General features: G+C 44.4%; 1 protein-coding gene across 4 annotated transcripts in view; it reads right to left on the reverse strand.

Annotated features, from left to right (window-relative positions):
• COL13A1 (collagen type XIII alpha 1 chain) overlaps positions 1-12,545 on the reverse strand; it is a 216,933-nt gene that overhangs the window by 194,015 nt on the left and 10,373 nt on the right. For all 4 annotated transcript variants that reach the window (XM_019507839.1, XM_019507838.1, XM_019507837.1 and 1 more), the window contains exon 2: positions 10,480-10,549. In XM_019507839.1, coding sequence (XP_019363384.1) covers positions 10,480-10,549 — 70 coding nt within the window. The remainder of the gene's footprint in view (positions 1-10,479; positions 10,550-12,545) is intronic.

Below are 12,545 nucleotides of genomic sequence, written 5' to 3' on the forward strand. Positions count from 1 at the left end.
GGAAGTGGTGCTGGCCCCTACCCTGGGGGTCTTTAAGAAGAGGCTGGATGCCTACCTGGCTGGACTCATTTGAGTCCCGTTTCTCTTTTTGGGGTTTTTTGTTGTTCTCCCGCCCTGGCGGGGGGTCGGGCTAGAAGATCTACTAGGTCCCTTCCGTCCCTTAATCTATGAATCTATGACCCTTAGTAGCCTAACGGCCTCGTAAACTGCAACATTACAATCAAGAAATAGTAACATAACTTGATGAAAGGTGGCAAAGTATAATTACACCATTAAGTTAAATTTTGGCAGAAGGCAGGGCACTGTGGAACCTAAGAGATTAACTCATTCAGAAAGTTATAATCTTGTATAGGTTACAGCAGGGGTCGGCAACCCCCCGGCGTGCGTGCCATTAGTGGCATGAGGAGACATTTTCTCCAGCGTGCCGGGAGGCACGCAAAGAAATTGGGGTTGGGGGGGGGCTTAAAGTTGCTGCTCCGGGCTGGCCTGTGCAGCCACAAGTCCCAGCGCTGCGGCAGGCACCGGGCTGGCAGCCAGGGAGGTGTCTGTGCTCTACTGCCCCCATCCCGTGCTCCCAGGCTGCACCTCCAGCCCGGCTGGCCCCCGGAGGGAGCTGCCCAGGCAGGCAGAGGCCCTGTCCCACGCGGGGCAGCACTGAGGTGCCGAGCGCTGAGGCCGGGCGCTTGGCACAGGCTCTGGGCGGCGGGGGCGCTGCGGGCAAGCCACCCCGGTCAGGCCCTTCGGAAGGCGGGGGCTGGGCGGGAAGCGGGAGCTGCCCTAGGGCTCTGCGGGCTCGAGCTGTGGTGGGCGCCTGGGCAGCCCGCGCAGCTCCTCAGGGATGGGCCGCAGCCACCCTGCGCACGTGGGGATGCTGCCTGGCTGGGGCAGGACGCCGGGCTCGGGCGGCTTCCCTCCGGCATCGGCCTCCCTGCACGCTCGGCACAGCGCAGGCAGGGCAGAGCCGTCCCCGGTGCAGGGGCCTGGCCGCGGGAGCCCCCTGGAGCCTGGGAACAGCCGCCGCAGCTGCCTCAGCCTGCCTGGGTCCCAGCTTTGCCCAGCCGCAGCTCCCCTCAAGGGGCCAGGGCTGGGGCAGGCACTGCACAGAGGCGCTGCACTGCAGGCTCCCGAGTGGCTCGGCCCCGAGCACCGGCTGTGGCGGCTGTTCCCAGAGCCCGGGAAACAGCCTGTGGCTGCGGCTCCCACTCCCACTGTACCCGGCACGCACAGAGACCAGGCAGGAGCCCCCTGAGCCCAGCGTCCTGCCCCAGCCAGGCGGCGTCCCCCGCGGAGCTGCGCAGGCCGGCTGGGCCCCACCCCCGGTGCTGCTGGCCCCCCGCTGTGGCACGAGTAGCGGAGCCCTGGGGCAGCCCCGGCTCCCTGCCTGACACCATCTCTCTATTTACTGTAGAAAAAAGAAAAAGCAACGTTAATGATTATTAATAGTATTAAATATGCAGTGCATCCTGCCATGTATACCCTCTGCCGCAGTTTTGTTTTTGTGGCATGCCAGCACTCCAGCACCTTACAAGGTAGACATTGTGGGGGTTTTCATCACTCTGGGCAAAAAACGTTGCCTGCCCCTGGGTTACAGCCTACTTTGTCAGATGCTATGAATGAGCTAAAAAATTAGAACTCTGTTACTGAAAAGTGTCGAAAACATTCCTAAACATTCCGCACACCCGCATGGAAACTAAATCACAGCATCCTAAAGCAGTGCACGGCACAGAGTGGGGGGCAGCAAGGCTGCAAGCTTCTTCCCCTGTAAACGTTCAGGCCAAACCTCTTCCTCTTTGATCTCAGACAGAGGTGGAATGCTGGGTATCTGAAATCCAGCTGGATGCTTATCTATACCAATATATATTACTCACATACATGAGCAAAGCCTGCAGTCCCATAAGCCCACCCAGCCCCCATCATTGGTACAGGGGCCCTACTCTCTCCAGTGCTGCCTACATGAGTCAAAGCTTTACATGAAATAGGATGGTTACAAGGACTGCAGGGGATGGGTGTTTGGTTACATACCCTGCCTAGCACTTCTCAAATGGCCCTGAGCCAGACAAACTGACAAATCACACTTCCTCTCAACAGGGCCCCTGCATTTAAATAGTCAGACCACTCCTTTTCATCTCCCCCACCTCCAAGAATCCGAATCCCTCTCTACATCCCCATGAGTGCAAGTGGAAGCCAAGAGCTGAGCTGGTATCTGGGCCTTTAATCTTCCAGGCAGCTCAGGAGCACTAGTATCTACCATGCTGAGCCACTGCCAGATCCTACCGAGCTCCCCACAACAAGACAAAAGAAGGACAAAGTTAAAACCAACAACAAATTTTTTAAAAAAGCCCTAGAATATTTCAAAGGGTCCTGGCAGGTGAGGGGAGCACTGGAGACTGATTCCAACATAAATCTAAGGAGCAAAGATTTAGAACTCCATGCGCTGGCTTGTCTCCCAGCATGCCTAGAGGGATGGGCAGGGTAGTTTGCATCAGACCTTAATCATGCAATGCAGGCTAGCAGAGGGTCTCCATATGGCATGGCATTATGCTGTGAGAACAGGGTGTGGAGAAAGAGTAAGAAGCGATTCTTCTTACATCCCTGCATTCCCCAAAAATGTCACAGGATGTATATGGCACACTGTGAAGAAATGTTCTGACTTAAAAAATGGATTTTATTTTGGCTGTAGGTTAGGTCTCTGTGTTATAAATATTACAAAGGGCAAGGCCAGAAAAAGGCTTTACTCTTCTGCTGTTCCTGCTTCGATATTCCAAGTGCTAAAGTCTTTACATTGGGCCAGGCACAGTATCTAAGCCTCATTTTAAGCCTTCTGTTACAGTAGTTCATTGCCCCAGCTGGTGCAGCACCTGGTAGAGGTAATACACAGAATAAATAAGGGGCCAGAGTTCCATTAATAGGACTTTGACTTAAGAAAAACAGAGAGGAAAATGGTGGTTTTTGCTTAGACACCCAGTGAATATGAGGGAAGGAGTGGAGAGCCTTGTCCCTTTGTCAGAATTGCTGCTTCCTGCTTAGAAAAGCTGAGTTGCTCTGTCCCACCAGAAACAACAGGAACAACTTGCCAGAGAACAGGTGGAGAAGAGCAGGTGTTATATGGAGCCCTAGCTTTTCTTTCTCACTTTCAGCTACTTGCTAGCCTTGCAAGGAAAAGGATGCTTCACTACCCCAGGGACTAAGGCAGTGTGGCAAGCCATGACCACACTGCATATACTTCATCCCAGAACTGATCTAAGGTGTGATGCTGGGTATGCACCAATGAACTTGGTCTCTCAGGAGAGGTTATTTGCATGTTCCCAGATCCAAAGACACCTGTTGCATTAGTCTGGGGATGTAGCATGTCCCAAGTAAGTATGGCATGGTTTATTGAGCACAGTCTAGAGACAGTGTAGACATGGATGTAAAGCATTGTTCCAGAGCAATTGGAGAATTCCAGAAAGCTACTGACCTTCCTTTGATGCTTGCTGCATGACTGACTGCAGCTGGTTTCCCCCCTCATTCTAGTTCTGTACTGTAAGCCAGCAACTTCTGGGGTAGAGCCAAGGCTCTACCATTAATTTGCCTACCTGCTTATGGGAGGAGGGTACCGAGTTTCCAGCCCCTGATCTGAGAAGTAGAAAGCTAACAGGGCTGATCAAGGAGCAGTCTTTCTCCCTTGTGCTTCCCTGGGCAATCATGTTGTATGAGCAAAGTTCCATAAGTAAAAAAAAAAGTAGTCTGATATTGTCTCCTTGTTGCAGGTATCTGTCAGGCAAAGAAAGAGAGCAGGAGTAAGGAGATGAGGAAACAGGAAATCCTATTGCACTCTGCCAGTTGGCCTGTGTCAGGCCTGGGTGACATATTTTGGACTAGAGCCTATGTTCTAGATAAGTCCAAGATTCCTTCCTACCCTTCTCAGTTTGGAGAATCTCAGTTGCAGCTATGCCAAGAGATGTGGGAGAGGTCTGTATATGTAGAAGAAGGTGAATGAAAAGGGTCAGATTAGACCATTTGCCATATTTTTCTCCTGAGCTCTCAGTTCCCTCCTGGAAGCTGAAGCCCCTCACCTAAAACCTTTTTCCCCCACTGGACCTGTGTGCTGTGAGTTTGGAGAGAGAGACAGAGCCCAAAGCCTTGTCTTCACAATATGAAATGGGGAGTATTAACAACATTCTGAGCTCTGACAGCCCCTGCCAATGTTTTTGTAGTGTAAAATCTGACCAGAGGAGGCATATTATCTATTTTTCTTATACTCATCATGAGGAGGCTATTGCTGGAAAATGACTTATATGAGAAATTAGGAAGAAATTACTTTAAAACATTCCCAAGACACCTCTAAAAGGGGCCCAGAGATATTCCTCACACAAGCTTTTGACTCACCAGATGGTGAAATCATCTTTATCACAGTCCATGCCAACACCTGATTCATGTAACAAGCAGCAGGGTGGCATCAGATTGCTGCAGTTTGGACACAGATTATGCAACATCCCCCTTGAGTCAGGAGAAATGAGAGTGCTCTCCATTATTAGCGTTCTTCCTATATTCAAGTCACTATGGTTACCTGCCTACTTTTAAAAGCAGCTTCCCTCTAACAGACTACCAAGCCACCTGCTTATTATCTGCAATTTGTTGCTCATACTTGGAACTAGAATCCTATCAGCCCTACCAGTGTCCCCAGACCTGCCCTCCTCATTTGTATCTTATGTTTACCTGCTGCCCTTAAGTCTAGATTATGTCTCTGGATCAAAGGCTGTCTTTTCAGTACAAATGGGTACATTTTCTCAAAATGCTACTTCAATAGAAATAATGATAGCCTGCTGCTTAGGGGGATGGAAAACTCATTTTGCCTTATTTTGGACCCACACATGAGTTCAAAAGTTTGACAAACTAAACTATTACCAGCACTTTTTCTGCCTGAGGAGAAATCTTGGAGAAAAATAAGCAGAGCGGGGGCAGAAAGAAAATATCCTATTAAAAATGATGTTGAAAACTGGAACAGAGAGCCAGCAGAGTGAAAAACCACTGCAAAGGGATTGTGAAAATAGCAGCAGATGAGGAAGGCATAACATTTTTAATAAGAAAAATAGATATGGTATTTAAAAATATAGGCAATACACTTACGCAAACCATCTTTTGAGAATGTTCTTGGCTATGTCTCAGGCACTAGGATCTCTGAAAATAAAAGCACTAAGACTTGGGATTGAAGTCATAGTGCTTTCACTGCTTGACACCTCAGGACAGCTGGTTACCGACACTCAGGAAAAAGCTGAACTCCTGAAAGACTACTTTGCTTCGGCATTTCACCGGAACAAGGGGAATATCATGCAAGATAAGGTTCTGAGTAGGCATTGTGGAATTGACCACCTTCCTACTATTGACACTGAGCTAGTGCGTGATCAGTTAGAAAAGTTAGGCATTTGTAAGTCAGCAGGACCTGATGAACTTCACCCAAGAGTGCTGAAGGAGCTGACAAAGGTCATTGTGGGACCTTTGGCAAAACTCTTCCAAAACTCATGGCGCGTGGGGGAGGTCTCTCAAGACTGGAAGAGGGCCAGTGATGTGCCCATCTTCAAGAAGGGGAGGAGAGAGGACCTGGGCAACTATAGGTCAATTAGCCTAACTTCTATTCCAGGGAAAATCCTGGAAAAATTCATCAAGGAGTCTGTGTGCAATATGCTTACAGAAGGTAGGATTCTGAATGATAGCCAATATGGCTTCATCATAGGCAGGTCTTATCTTACCAATCTTGTCTCCTTCTATGACCAGGTATCTCACCACCTGGATAAGAGAGAGAAGGTTGACCTTATATACGTATTTGCTTTTCCACCAACCACCTCACCCGTATGATCAGAGACTTGCACAGCAAGCCAAACGAGGAAAGGCTGGGGGACTTGGGCCTCTTCAGTCTAAAAAAGAGGGGCTGAGGGGGTCTTGTTAGCAGCTTACCACTACATCAGGGGAATACATCAAGGGCTTGGTGAACGACTGTTCACCAGGGCACCCTTGGGGAAAACCAGGAGTAATGGCCACAAACTCCTGGAAGACCACTTTAGGCTCACCTCTAGGAAAAACTTCTTCCCAGTCAGGGTATCCAGACTGTGGAATAAACTCCTTCCAGAGGTGGTGCGATCACCTACCCTGGAGGTCGTCAAAAGGAGACTGGACAGTCACCTTGCTGGGATCACCTGACCCCAGTTGTCTTTCCTGCCTAGTGCAGGGGGGCTGGACCTGATGATCTTGTGAAATCCCTTCCAGCCCTTTACAAACTATGAATCTATGGAGTACACTGAATAACCATTAGAGATGTCTAAGTAGCTAGGCTTAAGATCCGTTCAGGTGTAGGTTAGATTAGAAGGGTTTCATACCAGATGGAAGAAATTTGAGGAAATCAGCTGTCCTTTGGAATTTTCTCCCATCTAATGCAGTTCTCATGAGATTTCAGCCACATGCAAATCACAACTGAAAACAAGCTCTTTTCAGTATGAAATCTGACAAAGAATAAAACCTATATGATCTGGTTTATACCCATGAATCATGCTCAGATTTTGTATTTCTGGTTTCGGCTTTCCTCAAATAACTATCAGTTTTATTTATATTTGCTGTCCACAGTCTTGACAAAATTCCTGTTTTCTTGCCCTGGCCTCAGAACTGGGATAGATCTTTGGCTGCGCTCTTGTCTTTGGATGTTCCAAAAATTCTTCCAGAAGACGCTTAAACTAAGACTCCCAGGAGCAGCTTAAGTGGAAAGTTGTCCCATGTGCTTTGTGTAGGGCTTGCTCTCTCAGTGTGACAGAGCAGGAGAGTTTACTAAATGTAATCTGTTGTTGAATGTCCTGTATCCAGTACTGAGAGCTGCTATCTCTGCTCTTCCAGGCATGTCAGTAAATTCCTTCATTTTGGAGTCACTTTATGGCAGGATCTTTATCTTACTCTGTGCTTAGAAAGTCCCAAGAATGTTGCAGGCTCTACTATAATTCACATTTCAATATCATCATCATTGCTACAATTCCATTTTTTTATACAAGAGGCAACTGATTTCTCAACTGCAGACCAGACAGATAGGTAACAGGAATACTACCAAAAGAGCTGAGGGGAGGAGACCTTGCCCCACACCTGTGTGGTTATTGTTACTCTTCTGGTTAGAGTGATACACAGGGGTCTGTAAAGTCTCATGCAGTATTCTGCTCCCCCAACTTACCCATTTAAAAAAACGAATTCCCATTGGAAAAAAACGTGGATTTAAATTACCAGAAATATTTAAAAACCTCAGCTGGGTGGGTAAAACCAAGCAAATCCACACGAAGCTGTGAAGGCTTGACAGACCTCATGAAATCCTTATTTCTCTGGTTCTTAGTTTGGGCTGGGGAGAGCCCAATAAATACCACACATTTTTCTGAGTACTCCAATCCATCTCATAATGTACAATAAGCCTGTACAGGCAATCTGGTACCAATCTGGCAGGCTACAGGAAAACAAAGGGGCTCACAGAATGGTTGTCAAACTGAGGGAATGTAGCCATTAATAACCCAAACTAGTTCTGTTAATCTTAGTGGATGCACATCCTTCCTGCACAGAAAAGCTTGCCTTAGTATTTTGTTGCAGCTTATATCTTTAAAAACACAATGACCCAGAAGTGACACTCTGCTCACAGGTAGTCACACCCAAGCCGAGTATGAATTATTTGAAGTACCAGCTTCCCAGCTTAAGGAAACATATCTTTCCTTATCATTTTCTATAAATAAAGCCTTGCTGTTTTCCTGACCATGTTATTCTTCTAATTCTTACCACAAGTACTCAGATAACTGAGATACAGTTCCACATTTATACATCCTCACTGCTTGCTTACTCCCAGCCTTCCAACTCCTTCACAAACAAGCCCCTTATGCCCTGGAGCTGTGGATTCCTCCTACTTTTAAGGATGACCCTCTGTTGACAGTCCCAGACCTTTACATCCTTACTGAGAAGTTCAGCATATGTGTTTGTCTTCCTTTTCCCTTCTGTACCGTGCAACAAGCTGGATCTGGATCTAACAATACACTCAAATGTCACTTGCGATAAACATTTATTTTTGGTGAGAAACATTATGTCTGATTATTCAACAACAGTGGAGTAGGCTGGCTGGGAAGCAAGGGGTGAGTACTGTGCCTGTGTCCATTGCTTGTGAAAGCCTCAGGCTTCCCATAAGAGTCACACTGTCTAGGCCTCCAGAGTCTGTCTAGCCCTCAGACATCTCAAGCATCAAAAAAAATGACAAGGGTGAAATGGTGTCCAACATCTCTGCTTTGTTATGGACCGCTCTGAAACACAGCCCAAATGTGTTGTGTGAAATCAAACATGACTCCACCTGTTATGCCACCAGTTTTGGAACATGGCTAAATTTTATCAGGAGATTGTTAGGATGAAGAAATTATGCAAAAAGCAGCTGTGCCCATGGACTGTTTTCTACCAGCAAATAGACAATGACAACATATTGACCTCCCATCTTCAAGTACAGTCTTGAGACGCATTCATCTCTGCTTTGAATCATGGCTGTCTTTCTAGAAACACTGAGAACTGCAAGGCATGAAAGGGCACCCAAGTGCTGTGAAATGTCTGCTATGTTCCCTATCACCACCACTTCATAAGGTCTCAGCTGCCTTAACCAGAAATTCTTGGGTGATGTTCTATGATTTCTGTCATGCAGGGGTTCAGACCAGAGGGTCATAATGGCTCATTCTGGCCTTAAAATCAATGAATACACACACAAGCCCACACACACACACACTTTTCCCGATTTGGTATTCAAATTTCAAGAATTACCACTTTGGGCTGGATCAGAAAGATCATAAGAACATTTCTTTCTTGTGATGCTTTATCATTAACATGTCAAATTCTAGGAGGAGCCTGGAAGTGACAAAGTGCATGAAGTTGCAGCCTTATAAAAGGGAAAAAAGGGTTTGCTCAACTTTTTTGAAACTCGGGTTTCAACTGTAAGTTTTGGACAGAGATTCCAGTTAACAGATGTTTTATTTTATTTGAACTCTTATTCACCCACCCCCACAACACACAACAGCTAAACATAATGACAAGTCATTTTGAATTCATGTTTCATTTCTTTAACACATAAATGGAATCTATTGCACCGTTGTGCAAAAGAGTCGGTTTGCACTATTCCAGTCAGAAGTGTCCCAAAGTTTGGGAGTGTTTGCATTCTTTATTTAGTTAATTTCCATCAGAGTTCAGTGCAGCTGTCTTTCTTGTTTGCAAACACAATTAGCTTACAAAGGTATTTTACTTGGAAGAGATGTTTTCTTCTCCATCCATTGGTATGATGTCATTAGAGTTAACAGGAGCTACATATATGTAGTGCAGAGAAGATGGACTCCTTGTCATTCTATAAGTGTTATTGACACCCACACTTAACTATACTTTCTTACCCACAGCATCAGAAATGATTAAACACCTTGTTTTGGAAACCAGGAAAATGCAGAACATAAGAACATTGGACTAGAAAGGACCTTCTGGGTCACTGAATCCAGTTCCCTGAAATCACAGGCAATCTCAGAACAAATATTTGTCTGCAAGAATAAAAAAAAATCACTCCATCCCTTCTCACACATTGCAGTCCTGAAGTAAACAATAACAAGGTAAAACATGCTCAGATGGTCCTTGGAAGTGGATTACATCCCACATTACAGAGAATGTAAAAATGCCTAGTGGTTCTTGCCAACCTGACTTGGGGAAAGTTCCTTCTGACCCCAAATCCAGCAATCACTTTAACTCTGAGTGTGTCAACAAGAGCCACCAGCAACACAGAATCTACTGGAAATAGAACTGTCACTCTTTGCGACTCTCCTCATCCATTTCTCTTAGCAACAAGTCTGAGTCACAAAGTTAGTCACATTCAATTTTTCCCAAGGTTTGAATATCCTTGAATCTGGTGTTTGGTTGTTGTCCCTTTTTCTATTTCCTCTGTGTGTAGTCTATTGTATTATAAAATGATAAGGAAGGTTGGATGGGTCATGGTGATGGAATAAAATACCATTAATAAATGGGTTTGCCATAACAATTTGCCACCTATTGTATACTGTAGATCAGAGGAAGCATCTCTATATTGGCATTTTTGGAAATGCAGTATGATTATGTAGTCTCATTATGTTTCTGTGTGTCAAAAGCTGCAGTTTTACAAGATGCCTCAGGTAGTTCTATAACTCCATCGGTCTTAATGCTCATAGAGGCATGTGAATAGACAGCAGAAGAATACATTTGATTGTCTATTATTGCTCTCAGTCAGTGTGTGGACAAGAGGTATGTACCTCTATGAGTCTGTCATAATTAGAGTTCTTATTTTATAATGGATAGGTATCTAAATCCATTTGTATCTGGGTACTTATTCATTCCATATGCCTCAGGCATGTTGCATAAAATATGTTTCATTATAATTATATGTTGCAGTACCTTAAAACTCCTTGAAACAAAAGGTGATAAAGAAAAGTTCACCAGTGCCCCTACCTGCTGGGCAGTTACATCTCTGGTGGGTTTCTCGAACTTCTCGATGTCTTGGCAAGCTGAACTTTAACTTCTGTAAAGAAAAGAAGTGGGGGGAAAGCATCATTAATAAGGATGAAAACCAAACATCAAGCATTTCAGAAAAGAGGAGTGGAAAGAAGCCAATCACCTGAGGTACAGTGAGAAAGGGATGCTTAGTTCTGGACTAAAACCAGGTAATTGGTTCACAGCCTTCAACTTCAAACCCATCATCTGCTTGATTGCAAGCAGGCAAAGATTATTATGAAATTCTCTCTAAGTGTTATCCTTATGGCCGGAACTAAACAGACAAGAGCTTGCCATGCTTATTGAAAGAGGTGACTATGCTGCCAAGAGAGGATTGCAATACTCAAAGAAAAAAAATCAGAAAACCTGTTGTGATAGATGAAGAATATAGAGATGAAAAAGGTCCTCCCCTCTGAGTGAGCCAGATCCTGAAGCTAATTATAATATCTGTCTAAGTAAAAGATCCTAACGTAGGTGGTATCTCCTTTAAAGAAACCCCAAAAAACCAGAACCCTTTTAGAAGTTTTAAAATTTTTGTTGTTGTTCCAGTGTGTAACATAAAAAAAGTTTGAAAGTTTCTGCAAGGGGGAATTCTGTTGAAATTTCCATTTCAGATCAAATAGATCAGCTTTCTGATTCTGTTTAGGTCTTTTTTCTCTCTGGAATTGACCATAGGGTCAACTCTGAACCTAAGAAAACTTCTCCATTGAAAACTTCATTGAAATTGATGCAACTCAGCCATCTATGTTTTTATTTCAATGAAATATCATTTTTGGATTAAAACATGTTTTTAAAAATTGTTCTGAATGCCTCTAGTTGTAGAAAAATGGGGGCAAATTGTATTCCACCTATTAAGTGTGTAAGTGGACTTAGGCACCAAGTCCAATTCTATTTCACTTTGCTTGGCTTCCTGATAATTCATTAATGCTTTTATAAACTGCCATTTTACCCTTCAGAATGAGTATAGAAAGCAGTGAAGAGGAGGAGGACCCACTCAACTTTTGGATTAACAGTTTTTCAGGTACTCAGGCAATGTGGAATAGGGCCATACTTAGATGCTAATTCCACTAATAGGTGGACTAGAATCCTAGTCCCTGACTTATGTCATCAACACGTCTATCATGATTTAGGGGGGAAATGAATCTAAGTTGGTTTTCCATTACTGAATAGATGCCCCATTTACCATTTTGTTGTCTTCATCCTGTTAATTATTTGAGATGCTGATATGCTAGTTAGAGAAGACTAAATGTCAAATAATGAACTGTATATATAGAGTTTGGGGGAGACGCTCCGTACCAATGAAGGACAGCTAACTGTCACATCATAGTCTCATGTTATTCATGGTTAATAATGGGCTAAAATAAATGTCTATGTTTAGGCTTGTCAGACAGTATTTAGACTCCAAAATAAGTGATCTGATTTCCAAAAGGGCAACATGTCCAAAAGCTGTAGGTGAAGCTTTTGTGCAGTCAGTGGTAATTAGTGGGTGATCAGTACTTATGAAAATAATTGAAGAGCCTAAATATGAACTCAGAAGCCTAACTACAGGCTCCTACTTTTGAAACCTTGGCTTAGAAAAGTGGAATATGTTATTTCAGCCTTTTCACTTCTATGTTTGTAACTCTCCAAAAATAGAGGTTCATATATAACTCTGTAGAGCTCGTTGAAAATTCTTCAAAGGATCATTTTCAGTAGAAAATACAAGTTTATTTAAATCATATTTTATACAATAATGTGTTCACTTTGATGAAATTTCACCTAGGAAAAAAATTAAGGGAATGCTTTTACCTTATCATGATAGAATGCTTCAAGGCAGAGATGGAATTAGGACTAGCTTCCCAGATTAAGGACAATAAGAAGTCCTTCTTTAAATACATAAGGGGTAAAAAGAAGGTCCTGGGTAATGTGGGGCCCCTGCAGGACGTGTTGGGAAATTTGGTCGTCACACCAGATGACAAAGCTAACATGTTTAACGATTTCTTTGCCTCCGTCTTCCTAAGTAGGGACCAGAACAGCCACCTCCC

The sequence above is a fragment of the Gavialis gangeticus genome, unplaced genomic scaffold, assembly GCF_001723915.1.
Source record: "Gavialis gangeticus isolate Ggan-Ray unplaced genomic scaffold, GavGan_comp1, whole genome shotgun sequence".
NCBI classification, from domain to species: Eukaryota; Metazoa; Chordata; order Crocodylia; family Gavialidae; genus Gavialis; species Gavialis gangeticus.